Source organism: Chaetomium fimeti (genome assembly GCF_033439085.1).
Source record: "Chaetomium fimeti strain CBS 168.71 chromosome Unknown B0H64scaffold_3, whole genome shotgun sequence".
Taxonomy (NCBI): domain Eukaryota; kingdom Fungi; phylum Ascomycota; class Sordariomycetes; order Sordariales; family Chaetomiaceae; genus Chaetomium; species Chaetomium fimeti.
This window is the reverse complement of record NW_026944331.1, coordinates 3,150,292-3,173,781: the sequence shown is the minus strand read 5'-3', so window position 1 is coordinate 3,173,781 and position 23,490 is coordinate 3,150,292. Positions and strand designations below refer to the sequence as shown.

The 23,490-nt window shown below is 57.8% G+C and overlaps 5 protein-coding genes across 5 annotated transcripts; 3 read left to right on the top strand and 2 right to left on the bottom strand.

The window, feature by feature from the left end:
• The first annotated feature begins 2,426 nt into the window (after nucleotides 1-2,426).
• Nucleotides 2,427-3,689, top strand: B0H64DRAFT_128321 (uncharacterized protein). The gene is made up of 2 exons (XM_062798083.1): nucleotides 2,427-3,377; nucleotides 3,489-3,689. The coding sequence occupies exon 1, from the start codon at nucleotides 2,795-2,797 to the stop codon at nucleotides 3,326-3,328; it is 534 nt and encodes a 177-aa protein (XP_062661141.1). The 5' UTR covers nucleotides 2,427-2,794; the 3' UTR covers nucleotides 3,329-3,377; nucleotides 3,489-3,689.
• Nucleotides 3,690-9,174: 5,485 nt separating this feature from the next.
• Nucleotides 9,175-10,399, bottom strand: B0H64DRAFT_128293 (uncharacterized protein). The gene has a single exon (XM_062798082.1). It carries the CDS (start codon nucleotides 10,194-10,196, stop codon nucleotides 9,570-9,572), a length of 627 nt encoding a protein of 208 aa, XP_062661140.1. The 5' UTR covers nucleotides 10,197-10,399; the 3' UTR covers nucleotides 9,175-9,569.
• Nucleotides 10,400-13,812: 3,413 nt separating this feature from the next.
• On the top strand, nucleotides 13,813-19,309 carry B0H64DRAFT_457936 (uncharacterized protein; the record flags this gene model as incomplete). The annotated part of the gene is made up of 5 exons (XM_062807398.1): nucleotides 13,813-14,039; nucleotides 14,094-14,245; nucleotides 14,302-14,428; nucleotides 14,485-14,796; nucleotides 14,852-19,309. The coding sequence occupies 5 exons, from the start codon at nucleotides 13,813-13,815 to the stop codon at nucleotides 19,224-19,226; spliced, it is 5,193 nt and encodes a 1,730-aa protein (XP_062661139.1). The 3' UTR covers nucleotides 19,227-19,309.
• Nucleotides 19,310-20,714: 1,405 nt separating this feature from the next.
• B0H64DRAFT_457934 (GPI-GlcNAc transferase complex, PIG-H component-domain-containing protein) lies at nucleotides 20,715-21,768 on the top strand. Its single transcript, XM_062807397.1, has one exon. The coding sequence runs from the start codon at nucleotides 20,956-20,958 to the stop codon at nucleotides 21,721-21,723; it is 768 nt and encodes a 255-aa protein (XP_062661138.1). The 5' UTR covers nucleotides 20,715-20,955; the 3' UTR covers nucleotides 21,724-21,768.
• On the bottom strand, nucleotides 21,393-23,068 carry B0H64DRAFT_392614 (pseudouridine synthase). The gene has a single exon (XM_062803567.1). The coding sequence runs from the start codon at nucleotides 23,035-23,037 to the stop codon at nucleotides 21,814-21,816; it is 1,224 nt and encodes a 407-aa protein (XP_062661137.1). The 5' UTR covers nucleotides 23,038-23,068; the 3' UTR covers nucleotides 21,393-21,813.
• Nucleotides 23,069-23,490: the final 422 nt, after the last annotated feature.

The following is a 23,490-nucleotide window of genomic DNA, read 5'->3' as shown; positions in this document are numbered from 1 at the left end:
AGGAGACGGTGAGGCTTGCATATCAACCTGGAAGTTTATCAAAAGTTTATCTCGTCTCTAAGATCTTGTTTTGGCGCTATCGGCGTCGGATGCAACGGGGCTGTCCGCATTTCGGCCGGTTGTTTGACCACACCGTCCAAAGTGCAGCAATCCAGCACGCGGATAACGCAATCGTCGGAAGCCACACCGGCAAACTACCTACCGAATCCCGACTTTTCGCGCCCGTAACGGCTCTGCCCGCAACCGAGATGTGCGGTCGCGAACGTTCCCTCCGAGCTTCGGTCCCGCCTCCCACCCACCTTTCGCTCACGATTAATAATGACTCGCATCCCGTCCTATCTTTAACGAGAGATAATGATCGGTAAGGTGAGATGATGTAAGGGACGCCGATGTAGGGTAAGCAGCAGCAGCAGCTTCTCTCGACGCCGCTGTGCTTCCCCAGTCTGACTCAACGCCGCAGGGCGGGATTCGCCTACGTCGGCATGGGATCTATTCCCGGGAGCGGGCGGCTAGATAGGCAGCCCTATACGCGAAAGAACGGCGAACAATTACATAGAAGCCCGGTCGGTCGGTCTGGACATAGGGCTGCGCCCTCCTGCATGTAACCACTCGAAGCTCACTCGCCCACGATTACAGCATGCCAGCTGCCCGATACGCACCTGCCTTGATTGTCCAGACCGTGATACCGTCGCAAAACGGAGGCCCAAGTTCGAGGGAGGTCGATAAGGCACCTAGTGACTGACCCAAGGGCGGCAGCGCTTGTTGCGCGTGAATTCAAGATAAGGTGCGAACAGCATCCGGTAGGTAGGGAGAACAATAAAAAAAACACGGGCACATGAGACTTGTGAGCCCAACGTGAGGGGTCACGGTGACGTTGCATGCCACCTAGTCACCGGTTTTGGCAGCTTCGGGATGCGGTGAGGTGGGTGAGTTGGACAGCAAAGACGCACCTTGGTGTTGGCAAACGTGGGAAAATAGTAGGGCTTCGCAGAGTTATTTTGAACAGCCGCCGCAACCAACAGCGGCGGCGCCCTCACACCCCCCCTCCGGGGCCCCAAAACATGCGGGTTGGCGGCCACTTGTTTCGCTGTCGTTTTTTTGTGGTGCCCGCGAACCTGATTTCATTTAGCATTAGCCCTGTTAGTGTCTCGTCGGGCTCGTCTTGGCCGGTGTCGGTGCCGGCAAGGTGAACGAAAGGGGGTGAGGCAAGCACGTTTCTGGTTTGTTGGTGTGAGGCACCAGTCATAGTTCGAGTTTGCGGAACGGATGGTTTGTGCGTTGGTGATAAGTCAATTGTGAGGATGCCAACATCCAAGCAGAGAAAAGCAAGCAGCCGAGCCGAGACAATCAGAACCATCAGGTCCCCCAACGGAAACAAGCAACACCATGTTTGCGATAGAAAGCGCCACTTCGACGCGATAGTCATGACCAGCTGCCGCCTCCCTCACCGTTACGCCCGAGAGGCGTCTAGCCCGTGGTGTTGTTTGTTTCGAGACTCAACATTAAAGTGACTCGTTTCGCAGTTTGCCGCTTCTCAGGCGGTGAGGCGCGATTGTGGCAGCTTTGGGCGTCGGAATTCATGGGGTAACAGGGGGCTTTGATCTCCCGGGGAGCCAAGCCGGGGAAGGGGCGTCCAGGATGGGCCCCAGACCGACCGTCCCAACTTTGAACCCTTGCTTTCGGCAAGACGGAGATGGGCCCGGAACTGGGGGGGGGGGGGGGGGGCGCGATTCATGAGAAACCCTGAACGGGGGGAGGCGGCCCAGCTCGCTCCGTTTGCCCGTTTGCAAAACGCTGAGAGAATCGGTCATCCCATGCGAACCCGGGGCACTGGGCTCTGGGCCTCGTTTGATGAGGCCTTCCCCAGCTCAGCCCCCGGATTCGGGGGCACGCCGAGTTGCTGACACGTTCCTCGTGTCTGGGGGCGGCGTCGCGATAGGCTCTCAGTGACTCTTCGTTTGTCTTTGTCCGACCTATCCCGATTTCAAATCCAGCACAGAATGCCGACGTGGTAGCAGAAGCTTATGGTTGTGTGCCAGTAATCTGTAAGCCCGACGCACACCCCGAGGAATAAAAACGTATTTTCTCTCGTGTGGGTGCGAAATGCGAGGGACGGATGGCGGTCTGACACCGCAACTTCAATGCTCACTTGGGCATGCGCCGTGTGCGGTGAGGAAAAAAGGCCGCTTCTGTTTGTCCAAGCGTATGCGTGGGGGCTCCGCCGGTACCAATCCGGGCCATTCGAAATTCGAGAAGGGGGCCGTGGTTGGGCGTGCCGCCCCCAGGCAGCCCCGTTGGTTGGGTGCGGGCAAGTTCAGTGGGAGTCACGATCCATCCCGCGGGCACGAACCCGACGGCCAGCAGCGTCCGACGCCAAAAGTACCTTGATAAATTCCGCGTGCCACATCCCGCCTCCCCCGTGTGTCAGGGGCCCCTTCCAACACCCCCCCCCTTGCTTTGCTTTCCCGAGTCACCGTTTTGACCCCCTCGGCATTTCCATTTAATCTGCCCCACGCATCCTGGCTCCTGGGACGGATTACCCTTGCTGCCTTCCCACCCACTGTCCACCCCACGATCTCTGGATATAAGAGGAGCTTCATCCCATCTCTCCAGATCGTTGCCTCCTTGATTTGCCTCAACAACTCCATAACATCAACATCATCAGTCTGTGTCTAGGATCATAACAACAACAAATAATCCACCGAGCTCCACAACAACCCCAACCAGGCACACCACTCCACACTACGTCATCCCACATCAGCAAAAACACGCGTTTCACACAACAACCAAAACCATGTTCGGTTCATACAGCTCTTCGAGCTCATCGAGCAGTTCTTTCGACTCCTTCACATCCCGCAGCCCCTACAGCAGCATGGCCTCACCCATGGATATCGCACCGCGCTCATCGTCGTCGCGGCGGGGACCCGACCCGGAGTGCGCCTTTCCCTCGTGGCCGCGGAGGTCATCTCTCGGAGAGGGCGAGTACGAGGAGCGGGCGACGTCATACATTACCGACGACGAGCTGTTCATGGATGTGTTCGAGGACGACGCCTGCAGCGTCTCGAGCAGCCAAGGTAGCGCCTCGCCCGTGCACTCGCCCGCCGCCCCAGTCCTTACCGAGGCCGAGTTCCTCCAGCTGCAAAGGGAGCAGCTGGCCTACCAGCGCGAGATGAGGAAGATCGCCCTGGCCGAGAAGGAGATGCGACGGAGGCAGGCCGAGCAGGACCAGCAACGGCGCCGACCGGGTCTCAAGCGCCGTACGTCCTCGGCCAAGAAGGCGACCAAGAGCAAGCTCTCGGCCATGACTACCATCACCGAGGCCGAGTGAGCGGCTCCCCACATGTGGGCGCTGACAGCGGCAGTTTCCACCCCTATCGGTAAGTGCATATCCTTATCGCATTTCCCATGTGCGACCAAGCAGGTGGTGCATTACCCGAAGCTTGCCGACACGGGCCAAGAAAGGAAGTTGGACTAACACATGGCAACAGCAATCAACCTAGCACTGAGTCATACTCGGGCGTTCGTTATCAACATCCGCTGTTGATTATCCCATCGCCCGGGACAGATGCAACGCCTTCCCGAAAGTTCTACCGAGAGTGGAACTCGGAACTTGCCAGATCTTTGCGAATGGCAACATCAACAGAACAGGGCTCTCAGACATTTCGATGTCTTCGGTTCCCTCAGTCTCGGACCTTCTAGCCGAGACGTCGCCCGGGAACCAAAACAGCAACAAACCAGTTTCGGCAAGCGACACAGAGTTTTCAACCAGGTCGGGCGCTCGGACACGCACCGACCGAGCCCAAGCGAAATCCCATTTATTCAACAGGGAAGGATCTCAGCACGGGCATTGAGGACCGAAATCTATGGGTTGATGGAGGGGCACCACCAAACAAAACGGCCCGTGAGCCGGGCCTTCCATCCGCCCCTTCACCGCCTGCGATGCCAGGCAGCATGCGCAACCGGCAAATTGCCGAGAACGCACCCGACCCGCCCATCCCGCCGACACAACGGGATCGACCAATAGGATCCACACCCACCTCCACCTGGGGCAGATCTTGGTCTGGACGCTCTGATCGGCCAGCCCCGGCCCCGCCGGTTCGGCATCCGATTTCCTTTCCAGGAGGGCATTTGCGAGCGCACGGTTTTGTGCATCTTTTTACCCCATTCGGCCTTTTTCTTTTCAAAAACGAGTTTTCTTATTCTGCCATTCATCCTTGCCACCGGCTGGTTGAGGGCTTTTTTATTTTATCCCACATCGCAATTTTTTAATCATGGCCGGGCTTAATAAGCGGTGTGTTGACTCGGCGGGATGGGACTTCAACACCGACCCGCCGACGCCACTGTCTGTCATCATCGGGCCAACTTTTTTTAATATCTGTTTTGTCTTACTTTTTCTATTGTCTATCCTACGGGACCAAAGCGGCATCTGAGCATTTGAAGCATTTTCAGGAATTGGGAACAAAGCGGGTTGCACAACATACCACGGGGGCTATCAAAAAGTTGGCGGTCATTTGCACTTACACACGGGTTCAGTACACACTGGAACGAACATTGGCATTTGGGATCATCATCATCTGGAGTTTTTGTTTTTTTCACTTTCTGATTTTTGCTGTTTCGGTTTGGATACCCCTACTTTTTTGTACGTGCTGATACCCCGTTTTGTATTGATGGTTAGCTGCCGAGAGCAGCATGGAGTAAGAGTTGGGATGATTGCTCAGGGCTTGGTTCTCTGTGATAGATATTAGCTAGTGTAGTAGATAGTCTCAATCCGATGGTTGCCATCAGCTTCAACGTCCTCCTCGCCCGTGATTGTTCCGCCATCTGCACTCCCCACTTGACCTCTGCGTTTATCTCTGGCTCTCTCCAGTGCCTGACAAGCGATCAAGTTAGGACATTTCAAGCTAGCCGCAGACGCGCGCTTCTTCCCGAGTGCCTCTACCCTTTCTTGTTGAGAACCGCGCCGGGTCCACAACGCCAACAACTCCAGGAGACGGGAATTTCAGTCAATATACCACAATATAGGACACCGTATCTAAGAACGGTATCCTTTTTTGGCGACGGAGATAACTAACATGATAGGAGGTGCACCTTGTTTCCTGATACAGCGAGTTGTTAATTCATTGCCATCTTCATTGGTGGAGTCACTTTTTCCGCTTCTTCCAGCCAAGACCTCTCGCCAGCGCTTTGCCGAAGCATGGTGTTGTTGAGTTAACGGTAGGGTGGCCCATGTTCTTTCTCAATAACCCGGTTTGTAACGTGCTTTCCCACCCCCTACTCTGAACTAGAGCTTGGTGTTTGATGTGGTAGCAGCCCAGCTCCCGAATGTTACGACCGGAATCTTCGGAAAGTGCATGAAAACAGATGAAATCCCGTCGAGTTTGGGGTTTTCGGGGGGATGAGGGGCGAGATCACTATCTACATGTGCCGGACTTGTATTGTCCTCCAAGTATCTTGAAAGTAGGACGGAGGTTCTGGCTCGTTTCACCCCCCCCCCCCCCCGAGGAGGCTTTTGTGGCTCTTCTTGCGGCGACCAACACTCACCTAGTACGCCTTTTTCCCTCATAAGAAGAATATGGCAAGGAAATAATCGTCCAAGGAAGAATTGAAGGAGGTGTTGGGGCGCGGAACAGTGCCTTTCAATCCTCGTGACTCTCGCCCGTTGTCCCTCTTACGGCAGGCAGCCGGATACGGTCCCGGGCGGAGTTGCGTACAGCACGGACGGTGCCTTGACTCCGACGAGAGGGAAGGTAATGTCAGTGCCGTGGTACACCTTTATTCACAGGGCATCTTGAGTTGAAGCTCCACACCCATATCACTATCATGCAGCTAGATCCAGATACCTCAACTGAAGAAGACCCCCCCAAGTAGCCAACACTAGCCTTATAGAACGGCACTGCCGCTGATAATAGCCGCCTACGTATGAACGGGATTAGATAACCCCCCCTCAGACAACACCTTCGCAAAGAGACCGATGAGTCACCATCCGCGAGCCTCACCACTAAACAGACCAGCCCGATGCCTTGACGTGTTCCCTGCCTACGTAGACGACGCAGTGTGAGTAAAAGAACACTCGACAGAGCCTCGATATTCTTCTCGACGCAGCCATGCGTTTTCTGTAAGTTCTCGTATGCCCTATCGGTAATTATTCTCGAGTCATCTGGCCACCACAGCGCCATTAACAGCGAGTGAACCTCGACGTTCTAGCCAAGAGGAGTATCACCAACGACACAACGATTAGAATATGGGCTGCGATTCTTTTGTCGGTACCTTCAGTATCTTAGGTCGTCATCGTAGACTCAACTCTGTCTCGCAAGTTCCTAGCCGAAGCTGGGATGAGGACTGCCCGGTCATCTGCATCACGGAGTACGATACCGAAACAAGGAACATGAAGAGAATGATATAACTATATATGTATATCATGAGCCGAATGTATTGATACCTGTAATATCAGAAGCATAAGCCAAGATTTGCTTGCTACCCATCCTAATTAGCATCCTAACTAGATAGTCTTGATCATGTTGAAGTGGGGACACGGGGGTGGCGATGGGAGCTCTACGTCACTACTGTCAAAACGCCCATCAGAAGGCCGTAGAAGAGGAAAATTCGGTCTACTATCGCGTTGAATTTGTGAGGTCTGGCGTGAAAGGGAGCGCCAGTACCTTGACCTTGTCATCGCGTTCTTCCCTGGGCATCGCGGACTGACTGTGGTCGCCACCAGGGCCATGGTCTCCTGCCTCCATTACTTTAGACAGCCCGAGTAGTGAGGTCTGCCCCACAACTATACGTACCATATATTCCTGCATCCGATGACAAGTTGGATACTTGAATGACCGAAACTGGAACTCAATATCTGGGGTATACAACACTAGGCGGAGCAGACTCGACTCGGTATCACAGCTCGCAGGAAACACTTCTCTACGCCATGGACTCTTGGTCCGCGACTCCGAAGGTACAATAGTATGGGACACGGCAGATGATATGGTAGCAGTTCGGGGAGCCCGAGTTCGATGGCAAGACACCTCCCTCGAAGCTCGTCGTTGGTGGTTCGTCACAACTCATCGTCGACTTCAGGCGAGCAGTCCCTATCCCAGCGAAGCATACATTCGCCGCTTCTGTTTTAGATTCGGCCCTATCCCCTCGTCAACTCCTTGTCTCCGGTCTATGATGTGCTGGTCACATGGTGATCTCTTGATGGTCAAGTCCAAGTGCCCATCCGTGACCGAACAACCATATATGCCCGGCAAGCCCTTATTTGATTTAACAAAGGGTCAGGCGGCAACGAGTGGAGTCCCTTGTGTTCTCGTCACCTTTAGCGAGCATCTCATCTCCGTTTCCCCCGAGTAAGACGCAGGAGACCGGCGAGGGTATTCCATGACCTCGGTCGCCTTTTGAGGGCTGAGGCGACGAGTACTCCATGTGGTGATCATCCCAAGCTGATTGCGGAGACTCTCGGAACATGTGATGAAGTGGTTACCGGTGTTGGAAGGAACTTTTGCCACCTTCGATCGTGATATGAGCCTCAGCTCAGCTCTCAGGCTTAGCGTGTGATGGGCATGCGGCCCGATCCAGGCCGGAGGCGCGATCAACTTGGAACTCGCCGTCTCTTTCGGTTTAGGGCGCAAACCAACATGGTCCTTTTGGTCCTGTGTCCTGGCCGTTGCCAATGCTGGCAGGGATCAGGAGCCTTTGTTGGCGCCAACAACGGATAAGCCGTGACGATCATCTCTGCATCTGCGTCTCTTCCCCGGAGTTCTCGTTGACCGCGGCCGGGTGGGTTCGAGGTCGGCCCACTAGCACGGCCGGCAGGGCTCAACAGGCGGAAGCCATGATATCGTCTCATGCTTCTTAAGATTGACGAGAATCAAGGGCAACGGCCGTACTACTACGCAGGGTTCAGCAGATAAGACCAATGCGCACGGATGTCCGGAACGAGATGTTGCTTAGTTAACGCGAGAAGAGACGAGTAAACCATGCTAGACTTTGTTGTCGACGGTGCCGGGGATAGAAGGAAGACAGAAAACATCCAATCCACTAGTAGAATCCTTCAATAATGAAGTGCCGACGGAAAGCCCGTGATCAATCGCATCAGCGTGATCGAGTCCGGTGGCGGCATGTCACCTTGCTTGGCGTTTAAATCGGACCCTTTTTCGACTTGTGTGATCCGCCGGCATGCAGTCGACTTTCCGCGCAGAGCACACAAGAAGAGCCAATGGACGCCGCAGGCTGTCCTGGTCGAATCACGATGGGCCTTTTCACAACCCACTTCTCTTCTCCGTCATTGTTGAACAAAAGTTGATCCCCACCAAACCGGAGCCGGCACCCGGTCGTCGGCTACGAGCAGGAGTTTGGGGGAAGAGAAAGCGCATTTCCGGTCCGGAGTGTTGGCGGCGAGCTGCACATGCGCGCTTCGTCGTCACGTTCCTCGGTAGGTGAGTTGTCGTCTGTACTGAGGAGGGGGTGAGACAGGGCGAGCGGTGAAGCTGTAAGTGGACCAAAGCAGACAATGCGGACTCGAGACTGAGAGGATGAGGCGACGATTGAGGCGCCGAGGCGTGGCTCTTTGGGGCTTGACTTCGTAGCACAACCACTGGCCGGTGGAAATACATAGTACGAAGGGAGGTGAGGGATGAGGGACCCGAGACCGGGCTGCAGGTCTTCGAGTTCATTCGTTCATATTGATGTTCATGCGATGCGAGGTGCCCTCGAATTGGTTGAATTGGGGGGTGTTGTTCATGATGGGTTTGCATGATCCATGCTGCACTGCACGGCTCGCACTGCATGCGCCTGTGGATGACAAGCGGCAGAACTTCCCTGGTAGGTGTGCCCGAGGTCCTGTGTTTGTCAGCTCGGCGGAGGTGGTGTGATACCCAATTGCACGATTACGGGTAACGTTATTTTGCGAGATCCTGCAGAGGAAGGAGCCAGTTCGAGATTTTCTCTCAACCAAGGCGGGGAAGAGGCCAATGGCGGAGAACTCTTGCTCGGTCCGAGTCTGAGAAACTCAAATGGGATGGCTGAGAACCCCGAGCTCGGCCACGACCTTGTGTGAGTGGTTGCGTTGCGTTGTATCCAAGAGCAGGAGTCCGGGAAAGCAATGCTGATGCTATGTTGGTGTGTGGTGCGTTTAGATTGCGATGCGCAAGGTCACCGTGCCCCCGCGGGCCGCCACGGTCCAAGCATGACGATAATTAGTTATTTTTTCCCCCGTCATCCCGTTGCAGTCAGCCGAACCAACAAGCTTCACTGACAGACGAGGCGAGGCGGATGGGATGTGATGTTTGATGTGCTGAAGAAACAGTGCAAGGAAAACCCTTGAATCCTTGCGCTTGACATGGGATGAAAAGGAAGCTGCCGCCGGCCCCGCCCATCTTTCCTTGCCTGCATGCGGGGAGGGAAGAGGCCAAAGCTCCCCTCCCGCCGGTTCCGCTTTGACCTTCGGGCCCTCCCCGGTCCATCAAAATTTGAGATTGCAAGACCAGATCGGGACACCATTGACAGTTTTGACATCACTCATATCGCAGCCGAGAGACTCTGCCCGGGGAGAGAAGGTCAATTGAGTTATTTGTAAGTCATGTACTATGCATATTTCGATATACTACGATCCTCTCCCCTTCTGACCGCTCTAGATCCCTACCTAGGTAATGCGAGCGACGGCCGGCGGTGACATCCGGGGTTCCGGAAGTGCACGTCGCGGGACAAACCCCACGCTGTCCAACGCTGGACGACAACGAAGATGCCGAGACCCAAGCTCCCCTTTCCACCGCTACCGCCGGGTGACGACGCCGTGGGCCTTCCAGAACAACCGTGACGCAGATGGGGTGACGTGACATTTGGCTCGTTTGCGGTGCCCAGGGCATATGCAACCACTTTAGTCTGACGTCTGACAGCATATACGGCCATGTCAGGGACGGCGCGCGACGACTGGCTCTTCTTGGTCGATGACGGGAGGGCGGCGCAACCGCGACGCAGAGGGCCACACAGGCACGATTTTCCAACCACACAGGGCCACCACAGGGCCACCGGTCCCAGCGGTCGGGTATGGGCCTCTCAACGTGGCCGCCTGGCCGCCGTGTCAAGAAGCATGACCTTGCAGCCCGGCCACAGCTCGTGGCCGCGGGGGCGGGGGGCGCCCGCCCTATCCTATCCCGTCGAGGCTTTGCGGGGTGGGTATGAACGCAGATGCTATCGTGATGCATGGCTGGATATGGAGATCGATGGGGGTCACCAGGAAAACCCGAGGGCCCAGCGTAACCCAACCGGAAGTGCTGCTTTGGGTTTCATCGCCTGCGAGTGCGCCGTGCCTGCATCTGGTCGAATTTCCTCCTCATTTCGGCATCTCCATTGGCGGACCGCTCGGCGATGCGGGGATTGGTTTGGGGGGCGAACTGGTCACTTATAACTTATCATGAATGGCAGCGGCCATTGTTGAGCAACGGGTGAGTGTTTGTGTAGTATGTATGGATGAGATGATTTGAGTAGCGCCGACTGCGATGGGCGCATCTGAAACAATGGCCCAAGCGAATCAAGTCTCGCAGCTGCATGACCGTTAGTTCGGACGGATGCACCGAAGCCATCGGGAGAGATCCGGGGGCACGTGTTGTTCTGATGTGATTGGAAAGCGGTGTTGTGCATTGACAAAACCCCCAAATTCATCTGGCCCGACCATGAGTGAGGGCCTCTCCCTCGAATGTGGCCGACCGTTGAGTGTACCAAGTAGGTCTGCGACTTAATCTGCAATTCTCAGGTAAAGTGGGTGCAGCTGCAGCCCGGTATGGTGGGGTGTCGCACATACATACACCAGAGTTTGGGGGTTTCAGAAGCCGCAGGAGATTCGTATTCAAACAGCACCGCTGGTAAGCTCAACGCCGAAGTTCGGGCTTCACCGCATGGATTTTGGCAAAAAGACGGTCTGCTGTGTCGTGATTGCCAGCTCGACTTGAAGCGGGACAAGCCGGGAAGGAGAGCGGGGTTTTTAATGACTCGAACTTGAAGCTGACGTTCAGAGTGTCCAGTGCCCAGTCGTGCTCCTCGTGCCAGTCCAAGTTCCAGGTTTGATCGAGTGCCCGTTTCCAGGTTAGGGAGTGTGATTCTGTAAAATACGGGTAAACATCTAACAGTCCACAGATGTAATAATCTGTCCACGCAAATCGCAGAACCCCTTTGTTTTCAGGGGCACCATGGGGTTGGTTGCAAAATCCCGGAGATTCGGAGGCAATATCAAATGCCAACTGCGACTGGCTTCATGACTGGTTTCAGCTGGTCCCATTGTCCCCCATCCTTTGAAGGACTCGACGAGTCGAGTGACGAACAATAGGATAATACGGCAGGGACGTTTCGAAAGGTTGAGGGTGGGAAAGCGACTGGATCCCTGCGAGCACGGTGATAGCAGCCGTGATTGGCTGCATAACAGGGATTTACCGGCCAATCGCCAGACAAGGCGCTTAGGACCCTTGCCCTCAGGTGTGGTTCCCCACTTCTCCCCGCCGCCAATTCTTGTCGCTCCCCCACTCCACAACCAACCACACATCGTGAATCTCGGGGTTGCAAATTCGAGGAACAACCCACGATTCAGACGGAAGGGTGAGACGGGACGGAAGTTGCTCGAGGGCGGCATCTGACCCGAAATCCACCGACCTGCATATCGGGATACAGGGCAACAATTGCGAAAATCACAAAAAATTGACAACACAAACGAAAAAGAAGGAAAAAGGAAAAGAGCAAAAAGGTGCACTTTTGCGTGCTTCCCCGATGATGGACGGCACAGCTGCTGCGGGGCAGAGTTCCCGCCTGCAGATCGTTGCAACCTCACAGGTAAGGTACCGCTCAGGTTCCTGGAGTTCATCTCTCTTGCGCTACGACGAGGACGGCAACTTCGAGCACACAGACGGGCCGCAACGGGACATGCCAGCGCCATGACCGCTGCCCAATTCGCAATTCAGACAGCCTGAGTATTCGTACATACATACGTACTTGGTCGCCCCCGGGCCACGTTGTCATCGTGGAGTTCGTTCGGCGCACCCGGCCTCTCGGCACCGAGGCGGCCTCAGGGCCACGCTCTCCCTCTCAGCCCATGACGTTGACCCAGTAACTGCCACGAATAGGTGAGGCAAGACGGCCAGCAATCCGCCTCTTCCTCTCCAGCTGTGAGGGAAAAAAGGTCATGCGGGCTCGTCAGCAGCGACGCCCAAAACCCGGCAGCGGGTTCGAGTGACGGTCAACGGCCAAACCAGCAGCAGCGACCTAATTATGGCAAATATTGGATGTACCATGTACGGCGGATGCTGCAAACCAACCACGGTTGATGCGGACCGCTGCAAAGCACTGTTCGAGTCCGGCCTCCTGTGCTTCCCACCAGTGATGGGGACAGATCGAAGTCACTCTCTGCTCCTGCAGACCGGGGTCTCGTCCAGCCCAGCCGCAAGCCGCGTTTCTACTCGCAGAACACCCCGGTTGCTAGTCCCGCCCTAGTCAATGCGCATCTTGCCATCTGCCTTTCCCTGCAGCCCCCGCGGGACCACAGAACACCCCCCTTGGCCCTGGTCGGCCCGCATCTGCTCCCAGATTCGCGCAATGGGGTGCAAGCGAAGAGGAGGCAGTGAGGAACCCGAACAGCACGCAGGAGGGAGCAGGAACAGGCATTCTCATTTTATATGTGCCCCATGGCGCCTTGCCCAGTCGCCGGTCGAGCCCCATCCGATTTAAGCGCCTACGATGGCTAGGGTCGTCTTATTTTCCGGCACACCCTCGTGGCAACAGTGTACTTGTCTTTCCCTCTCCCACTTGCCCTCCCCAAGGTTTCTGCAACCCTATTCTCTCGTTGACGCACATTGTGCATGCGCCAGAGCGGTAAAAAAGAACCAGCAAGAACCAGCGCGGTAATTAGGGGGCGCAGTTTCGGCCGTCCCAGACTTATACGCTACCTTACCTCGGACGGCGACTTCACCCTCTCTGCCGCTGTTATCGAAGCCGCTCACCTACCCGCCCAAGGTCTCTTTTGCCGCACCACAAGCGCCGAGCGCACTTGACGGCCCCCTTACAAGGTTCCGTCCGTGAGGCGAGGCCGGTAGACTTATCTTTGCCGCCCCCGTACAGGCCAGCCCGCACACTCCCCCCTCCCCTGCGTCTGCGGCGGCATCTGGTTCCCTTAGCCCCCCGAGAAGAAACAACCCCGGTGCAACCGTGCGGCCGACCCAATACCTTTCCAACCCTCGTCTCGAATTCGCTTCCTCCTCCCGACTTCCCCTGCTACAACGTGCCCACCACCAGCACCCTCCTTCGCGCCGGACATCCCGTCACCACAGAGACACCTCGTCCTCGGCTGCACTGGCATCCCTAAGCACGACAGCCGTGGCGATCACTTACATCTGCGCCAACTCGTCTACACATGCGGCGGGATACCTTGAGAGCTCGGCTTTCGTAGGTTCACGGAACGTGGAGGAACGTACCGATTACGGGAACTGACAGCGGGAGACATTGTCCCATGTGATGGTTGGGGTTCGGATTGTGTAGCCTCGCTGCTCGCCCTAGTTCGCCGCCCCATCTCTGGCGCGTGCTACTTACCTACTGATCGGTCGGTATGTTGTTCTTTGTTTCTATGCTCGTCGTTCCCCGTGCGTCGCCGGCTGCCCTACCGCGTGATGATGCGAGAGACTTTACTGTCGATTACAGGCGGCTACTCTCGCGCGCCAGACCGGCGTCGGATGGTTCCCCCCCCTGCAATGCAAGCAGCCGACTAATATACAAGCAGGTGGCTCTTGGTAGTCCCGTGATTCAGAAAGACCGAGGACTTATCTAGTCCCCCCGTTGCCCACCATGTCTGCTGCCGGCCTTCATAGTTCCCGGAGCCGTGCTGGTTCAAGCACCGCCACCCATGAGAAAGGAAGGGCCGCCCACATGCACGGCTACGCCATGGCGACGCCAAACAACACCCTTAATGCCACACGCTACTTCGACCCGTGCGCCGCCACGGCGTCCATGTTCCTCTATGCCCAGGGGACCTCGGTAGTGTGCTGCCACTACGACACGCTAGCGATAGAGAGGTGATTCACGCGACACGCAGAGGAGGTGCAGTTACTAGCCATCGACAACCACAGCGACATTGGAGCAGGAAGATTAGTGGTCAGCTACGACGTGGGGCAGACGGCCATTGTGTGGGATCTCTTGACAGGAGACGAGGTCGCCAGGTTTGCGTCGTATGAGAATCTCACATGTGCATCTTGGATGCGAAACGGGAATGTCGCCTTTGGTGAGTGCGACGTGCTACGGCTTCCTGCTGTGAGCGCTTGGCTGACGGGATCCCAGGCAACTCGCAAGGCAATGTGATATTATTCGAGCCCACAACGTCAGAGCACCTCTCCGCGAGGACGATTGATCAGATCGCCATCACGGCCATCTCACCAGCAGCCGACTGCAGGACGTTCGCCATTGGGTACGTTCAAATGGCCGCCCCTCGATATGTGACTTGAGGCTGACACAAAGGTACAGCTACCAAAACGGGTCGCTCTTGATCGCGACTCTTCAGCCAAGGTTCACAATCCTCCACAACCTCACAACATCAAGGGGGCCATCCCCGATCGTGACCCTATCATGGCATGCCTCATCCTCTCGGTCAAAATCGGACATGCTGTCCGTGCAGACGAACGATGGCGACCTCCGTGTTTGGAGCGTGTCCAAGGCTTACAACGCCGATGACCCGGCCAAGATCGTCCGTATTTTGAAGAGGACGGAAAACTACCTGACGGGTCCCAACTGGATGGGCTGGTCCAAGAACGGCCGGATTATTCAACACTCAGAAGCGTGAGTGCCGATGGGAGGCCGAGATGTGATGGATCAAAACGCTAAACATGCACAGTGAAACGATCTCATGGGACGTGCGGACCAAGCACGTAACCTACGATACGATCCCGACTCTCGAGACCATCCGCGGCCTGGCTGTCTACGGCCCTTCCGGCACGCTTTTTACACTTGGAGCTAACAACACGGTCCAGCAATTTGACCTCAACGCGCCAGCCATGTTGGTCCAGAACGTACAACACCCTGCAAATCTGCTCCCACCATCACCCCCTATTTCGCTCGAGGCGGAGGAAAAGAGCCAACCCGGTAATGTATCCGAGTCGGAATCCCAGGTACAAATTACATTCCGCCCAACCGATATGTCCGATCAAGAAGAGGATGGGAGGTCGCCTTTAGCCCGGTATCTGCAAAGCGAGTCGGACACCGAACAATATCGTCCTACCACCCCGGCTTCGAACATCTCCCGGTCAACCGTCTCAATTTCATCATCCACATCCCAAACGGCGGCCCGGCGGTATCCAGCTTCCACCGTGTCGCGGGGTATGACAGAGAACACTTACATCTCGGCCGGCTCGTCGCTTCGTTCGGGCGTCACCCAGCCCCGTGAAAGGAGAGAAAGGGAATCAATGTCGACAACTAGCTCGATTTCGATGGGGAGCTCGCACTACCGCCCCGCCCGCAAGCCATCAAGACTACGCAACGAGGTGCCACGCAGCCCTGAAGAGTCACGGGTCGTCGATTTGTTCAAGTTCACCAAGAGCCGTCTCGCAGATGTGCCATATAAGGCGCCATTCACCAGCGACCACAGCCGCCTGACAAACGATGACCTGCGGCGGCAGATGCTTAGTACCATTTTTGGATGGCACAAGGACATTGACGAATTGGTCCGGGACGAGATGTCCCGTCACCCTCTTGGCTCGACGAACCGCATTCTGCTGGCGAAGTGGCTGGGCGATATCAACACCGACATCATGGCGATGGGGTCCGAGAACATGACCTCGTCAGACTGGATGCTTCTGGCACTGAGCGGCATTGGTGGACAGGCATCCCAGCACAAGCTGGGTCGTGCTTATGTGCAGCGGTTGCTCGAGAGCGGGGATGTCCACGCTGCTGCGACAATCATGGTTGGCATGGGCGACCACAACGATGCGGTCGAGATCTACGTTTCGCATAAGAGGTACATGGAGGCTCTCGTCCTCACATGTCTCTTCTTCCCGGCAGCATGGGAGCGGCAGGAACAGATTGTCAAGAAATGGGGCGAGTGGGCGGTGCAACACGGCCAACAGCAACTGGCTATCCGTTGCTTTGCTTGCACTGGCCGCGAATCGACCGAGCCTTGGTCCTCCCCATCCGCCCAGCAGCTCACTTTCCCCAGCATCACGCAAACGGTTCCCGAGCTGCTCAGCCCTCCGCTCTCGCCTCCGGTTATGAACCACGGGCCGCAGAGGAGTATCGCAAAGAATTCGGCGCTGAAACTGATCACTTCTTTCGACCCGCACGCGAAAAACAGGCTACTCGCAAACATCGACGACGGCAAGACTCCCATCGCCGCTGCAGCGACGCCCATCATGGAAACGGCGCTCTCTCCCGGCGGCGCTGACCCCGCGACTGCCATATTGCGAGGAAATCAGAGCCAGTTCAACACCCCGGCATCTGCTCGCCCTGTGCAAGGATTTGGCCGCCAACGCTTGCCTTCGATCGGTGAAGCCCCTGACTCGGCCCAGCGCGATCTGCTGACTGCCATAACGCGGCAGGAGGGAGACCCTTATGCCAACGCGTTCCAGTCGATGGAAGTTCAGGATACCGCCATCAGAAAGCTCGAGCTCACGAGACCGAATACTGCTAGCCCAAGATTGATGAAGAACACGGGTAAGGGGCACCCGCCCCCGTCACCGTCCCCCGCGGCCGTTGCTGCCTTGATGGAGGGCGGAAAGTACAGGAGGAATGGCTCCCGCAGCCGCATTCCCGAAGGTCTTGATTTGTCCTTGCCCTCCTTCAGGGACTCTCTGCCGGACGACGTCGCTTCACCCGAACCATCGGCGAATTCCTCTGTCCGTTACCACTGGCCGTCGAGGCGGAGAGGCCCTGGGTCTGTTGCCAGCTCTGTGAGCGTCGCCTCGGCAACGTCAAGCGTTGCAAGGAGCCAGCGTGGATACCATGGCAACCAGGGCAAGGGCCTAGACAACTATGACCACAACGTAGACGTCGTGCCGATCAAGAAGCAAGCTCGTGAGAGCAGCCGCGATGGCCGCAATGGCCGAGGTACCAGCCGGTCACGCAAGGACGACCGTGGAAAGTCTCACGACCGCGGGCGGGCTGCGTCCCGGAGCTACACCCCCAAGGGCGGCAAGCGCTCACCGAAATCGCCAGTGCCCATGTCGCCCGAGGATCTGATCAACTTGGCGACGCCGAGGGAGGACTTCGACCAGATGAGCCACGGCGGCGGTAAAGAAATGCTGATTGATATTTCCAACGACGAAATGGAAATGGAACCACCGAGCCAGCCGAGCACGGTAAGGAAAGTCGGATACGCCAACCGAGACGGCTCCCGGGTGAGGGCTTCGAGCCGCACCGCCAGCCGGAACGGCCGCAGCTTGAGCCGCGCGCGCAGCCCCGACAAGCGCCATGTCCCGCCAGCACTGGACCTCCGTGGTCGCTCCGTATCCCGTGGCCCGCCGTCGAACAGGTCGCCATCCTCGCCGCAGCCCATGTCGGCGAATCTGCAGCAGCATTACTACGGGTCGGATGATGAGGAGGACTACAGGAAGGCGCTCGAGGACCAGGAGAGGTTCCGCCTCAGAAACAACCGGAGCACGAGCAGGGTCAGGGGAGAGGTTCCTGCCTCGCCCATGTCGGTTCGATCGACCGCATGGTCCACCCGCGAGGCACCCAGGGAGAAGGAGAAGTCGGATCTTCGGCGGAACACATCACACGCCGGAACGGAGACCTCTTCGCGCCGCAAGATTCCTGCTCCGTTGCAGACCCCGGCGCCTATGCAGCTTGTTACTGACAGCTCGGGCGATCTGAGGGTCATCAAGGATGAGAGACAGCTGAAGAAGGAGGCGGCCGCCCGTGAGCTCGAGGCGCGCCGCAAGTCCCTCGCAACGAGACCCTCGGCGCCGCCGATCATGCATCCTGACGAGATCACCCCCGCCCCGCTCACAGGTACGCCGCTGCCGTCGCTTATGGAGCTTCCGAGCACGACGTATGTGCCGCCGAAGAAGGAGGACCTCCCATTCCGCAGCGCGAGCGTGGACCCCAGCGCCGGGAGGAGCATGTATGCGAACCGAAACAGGCCGGCCATTGGGCTTCCGGCAACGCCTAGGGCGATGCGGCTGGTCATGGACTCGGAGTCGAGCGCCAGGAACAACGTCCCCGTCCCCCCGATTCCGGCCACCTTCGCGCAAGCCTCGCCTGCCATGCCGCCACAACCGCAGCAGGAATCGCCAAGCAGGCGTTCCCCGGATCGTGTGGAAGAGAAGCGGGAGGAGAAAAAGGCCGACGACATCCCTCTGCTACTCTCGTCGTCTGTGTACACGCCGCCTCCGCCAGCCCATTCCAGGATCGCAGCCCAGATCGGCAGGTCCATGTCTGCTCCCCCCCAAGACCTGGTTCAACCGCAGGGCCATTCCAGGCGGCCCTCGGCCGTGAACTCGATGTCCATGGGGCGGAGGCCATCCCATGATGCCAACGCTTTCCCCACCCGGAGGCCATCTCACGACGCCAATGCATTCCCGGCCCGCAGGCCGTCGCATGATGCCAACATCCCACCCCCGCCTCCGCCGCCGGTCCCGCCCATGCTCAAGGAGCTGCAGCACCTCGCCCAGCCGCCCCCGCCCCCGCCGGCTCCCCTCCCTCACGCCGGCGGCGCCAACCCGGTCGTCTACGGCGGCAGCTCGGGCATGATCGAGATCGTCATGGACGACGATCAGCAGCAATCCCAGCAGCAGCCGCAGCAACTCCAACAACAGCTCCAACAACAATTATACCCGCAACAATACCAACCCCAGCAGCAACAGCAACAGCAGCACCAGCAACCCCCTCCACCGCCGCCGCCGCCCATCCCGTCGGCGATCCCGGTCAGCGAGGCCACGGTGCCCATCATCTCGACGCCCAACCCGCGCAACGGGCACAACCGCGGCCGCAGCAGCGTCGACAACAGCATCGCGGGGCGCATCTCGCGCGCGACGGAGCGCATGCGCTCGGCCAGCCGCAGCCGGGGCACGCCGTCGATCAAGTCGCCCGAGTTGGTGGGCGGGGCGCCGTACGAGAGCGTGCCGCCGCCGCCGCCGCCGTCCCACCCGCCCGTCAGCATGGGCATGAATTACCGCGTCCAGAACCAGGTCGTGTACCAGCAGGTCCAGGCGCAGGTGGCGCAGCAGGAGGGCCGAAACGAATACCGCACGGGGCTGCATCAGAGTGAGATGATTTAGATGGCTGGTGGTGACAAGCGCCCATACCTAGAGGAAATAAATGGTTGGGCTCGACATCTGTTTACCTACATACACACATACACACAACCGCATACAACACCCACAACGCAACGCGTACTCACACCCCCGGGTCGCCCCCGCCCATGATGGACGATCAACGGAAAGATGGGATATGAGATACACCACCGGCCCGGAAGAAGCAGGATATCACGGATTGATGGCCGAAGGAAGGCTAATGGAGACGGACGCCACAACGAAGGGAGCAGGGCATACATTTCTTCACGCCCTCCTCCCTCGCGTCATGTTGTTTGGCGGATTTTCGGTTTGCATGTCGCATTTTGCATTTGATTTCCAATACTTATACGTTTTTTTCTCATTTCTTTTTCATCGTTTCGGGATACCTTTCATCTCCCTTCTCATGACTTATGACAACTCGGCTGGGCTGGTGGTTGGACGGATGGGTGGACCTCTCTGTTCTCTGTCGGAGCGACGGGGATGGACGGACGGTAGGAAGGCGGGAAGCAGGACAAGGAGGCAATGGAATACCAGATTGGATATAGGGGGGAAGTGCGTGATGGATGGATACCTCGGCCACTGGCAGGAAGGAGGAGGAGGGGCGGGAAAAGGCAACAAAAGCTGGTGGGTGGACGGATGGACGGGTTCAACTGGGTTGAGCGGGTGTGGGATACATTGTTGCCTCGCGGCACTGTGTTGGATGGTGTTTTCGTTTCGATGGGGGAGATTTGCATTGCTGGATTTGTAATGGGTGATTAGTAGCAGTTGCAGTACCAGAAGTTGATATTGTTTGTTTACATGGTATGGTGCCTTGTTATGTTTTGGTGTGTTGTGTTGCTGGTTGTCATTCAGGGGTTGTAACTGGTGTGGGCTGACTGATATCACGAATTCCTCAACCCTGGCGGGTTCGAGTTTGGGCTTTGAGACTGCATCTGGATGGCCACCAACCGCCTCCATAACCTTTTCGTCCTTTCGGAATGGAAGAGAACGCATTTGACGGGCGATGGCAATCATTTAAGGTCATTGTTGATAAATAACAAAGTGGCAAAAAAATGACAAAAATTGGAGTCGACATCCCCATCTCGCCGCTCTACCCCAAGCCCCCAGCGATCGTGATCCAGCGCGCCATCTGACGGTGAAGATGCCTCTGCAGAGTGAGACCTCCCTCAAGTGTCATCTTCATTGCTTAGGGCCACGCGCAGCGATCGCAGGTTACCCGTGCGAGTGGGTGGCCACCGCGAGATTCGTGCTGGGCGCCGCTGGGGGGTTCTTATGGGAATGGAGTAGAGACTGCGAGAAAATCGAGTGCCTCCGAAACCAAATTGACCACTACAGTCGGAATTTTGGCGCCCGAAATTTAATACATATACCCTGGACACGCTTGGGCCGCAGCGCAATTGGGGGTTATACCAGGGTTAGGGTGGTATCGATAACGAACTTCATGTTGCGACTCGGCGCTTTCCCTTGGGCGCGTTCGTTGTTTCGACTTCAACATTGCGCATCCCAGCTCTTCGACCAGCGATTGCGGAATTCTCGACGGGAGATATGGCACAATTCTTTCCCGCCGAACAATGAGTCGACTAAACAAACGAACGAGCAACCGAGAAAGGTGACACGACGGCACAGCTCAGCACCGCAACGAGCATCACCGTCCTAATTGCGACCAAGTCAACCCCTAACATCAAGAACCACCACTACAACCCCAACCGGCACAATGCTCACCACCGCCCCCCACCTCTACATCCGCCGCCCCTCCCCAACAACCGCCGAATTCACAGTCACCACCTGCCCGCCCCGGACCATCCCCCTCCGCCTCCTCCTGCTCACCATCCACCTCCTCCGCCTCCTCATCGTCTCCGCCGCCCTCCTAACACTCTACACCCGCTTCGACCCCCTCCCCCCGACCACCACCGAACAACAACAAGAACAACAACACGAACCCCTCCTCACCCTGCTCCTAGCAGGCGACATCGCCCTCTTCCTGCGCGCCGCGCTCTCCACGGCCCAGCTCTCGCAAGCGGGCACCACACTCGCGGCCGCGGCCGCCCCCCTCCCCGACTGGGCGCTGGCGGCGGCAGCCGCGGGCGCGGTGTACGCGGCGGCGCGCACGCGGCTGCACACGACCGAGTCGGTGCTGGTGCTGCGCGGGCTGGGGATCCAGACGTGCACGTCCGGATCGGGGTCGGGGTCGGGGTCGGGGTCTGGGTCTGGGTTTAAGGGGGGTGGTGGTGCGGGCGGGGCAGCGAAGTGGGGATGGGGGCGGCAGACGCGGTTTATCCCGACGGAGAAGATACGGGATGTGTTGATCAATGAGGCGTTTCGGGGGTTTGAGGTGCGGTATTATTTGGTGGTGGTCGTGGAGGGGGAGGAGGATGTGGTGGTGCTGTTTCCGGGGCTGTTGCCGAGGAGGAAGATTGTGGAGGCCGTTTGGAGGGGGATTAGGGCGTGTTTGGTTGAGGGGGAGGTGGGAGGGAAGGGGTGATTGTTTTACGATTTGTTTTATTTTTGAACTTGGAGCTGTGAGTTGGGATTGGAATGAATCGGAATGGTTGGGTGAGTGGTTTGGGGTGGTTTATTCGTCTACGCTGTCGTCCACCACGCTGCTGCTCCCAGCCTTGTTCGCCTTGATGACGCTACGCCAGTTCTTGGTCTTGGCCAGCTCCTCCGCGCTCGCGAACCCCTTTCTCTGCGCCCACTTGTCGTTGACCTCTTCCGGCGACGCTAGCAGTCGCTTCTTGAGCACGGGAACATACGTCCCCGCCGCCCTGGCCGTGTCACCGCCCTCGTACACCCGCTGGCTGCTGTTTGGCTTCTCCGGCGCGCCCGACTCGGCCAGCCTTCGACTGAGGTCGGGCTTCCGCGCCACCGAATCCAGCAACCGACTTGCCAGCAGCTCGTCCATCCTGCGTTCGCGCCAGTACTCCCACAGGCCATCCACCAGCCCGCCCGGCCCGTGGAGGTGCGACGGTTTGTCCTCGCCCAGCCAGATCCAGTCCATTGCGTCCTGCATGGCGGTGTTGCCCTCCGCGTTGGGATCGTGCACGTCGAGCGCCGCCTGCTCGGCATCGTCGACCTTGGGGAAGACGCAGTCCCACAGTACGAGGGGCACCTCCTCGGCCATGGCGTAATTCGGCTTGCGCGGATTCTTCTCGACATCCAGCAAGTCCGTTACCAGAGACGGCTTTTCGAGCCCCTGCCCAACGAGGAATAGGATGGCGATCATGTGCCGGATCTGGTGCCACAGGAAGGCGGAGCCGCGGACGTGGAAGTAGTACACCTTGGGGTACTTGGTCCCGTCTTTTAAGCCCTCCGACCTGAAGCCCTGCTGGGCCAGGTAAGGCAGCGCCGAACCCGCGTCTTCCACTTCCACAATATCCACCTCAAACATCCTCCGCTTGAAATTCGAGATCTGCTTGACCCCATCGACCTTGCAGAAATTTCGGAAGTCATGGACACCCTCAAACAACTTGGCCGCCTCCCGCATAGCGTCAATATCAAGCCATCCCTCATTCCCCTTCTTCCCCTCCGGATCCATCGAGGCAGGTAGCGGCGGAAAAGCGGGCTGGGTAAAGAAATACCGGTACTGGCGCTCCCGGCACGAAAACCGCGCCGAGAAATCCTCCGGCAGCGTCGGTGCCCACGCGAGCACCCTGATATCCGGCGGCAGCAACCTGTTCAGCACCCTCGGATAATTAATCTCATCCGCCACCGGATCCCACGCCGGCTTGCCACCACCATTTCCATCCCCATTTCCATCCCCATCCCCCTCCCCGCCTTCATCACCACCCTCCCCCATCACCACATCCCCCCCCTCCCCTACAATCCCCCCCTCCACCTCCTTCTCCACAACCACCGGCCGATTACTCCTCACCCGAATCCCCACCACCTGCCCGAACGCGCTCACCCCGCGGTCCGTGCGCCCGCACTTGGAGTACTCCCAGGGCGCGAAGTCGACGCGGGCCGGGTCGTCGGGCCAGATCAGGCAGCTCTTGGCCAGCGCCCGCCACAGCTCCTCCTCGACCGTCGACACGGCCACGCCGGCCTGGTACTCGAAGCCGCCGTAGCGCTTGCCGAGGTAGGCGAGCTTGAGCGCGACGAGGCGGGTGGAGTAGCGGGAGGGGTCGAGCTTGGAGGGCTTTTTCTTCTTTTTTTCTGGAGGGGGGGTGGTGGTGGTGGTGTCTCCTTTTGGGGTGGGGGTGGGTTTGGGCTTGGTTCTGGTTTGGGAGGGGGGTTGTTGTGTCGTTGGCGG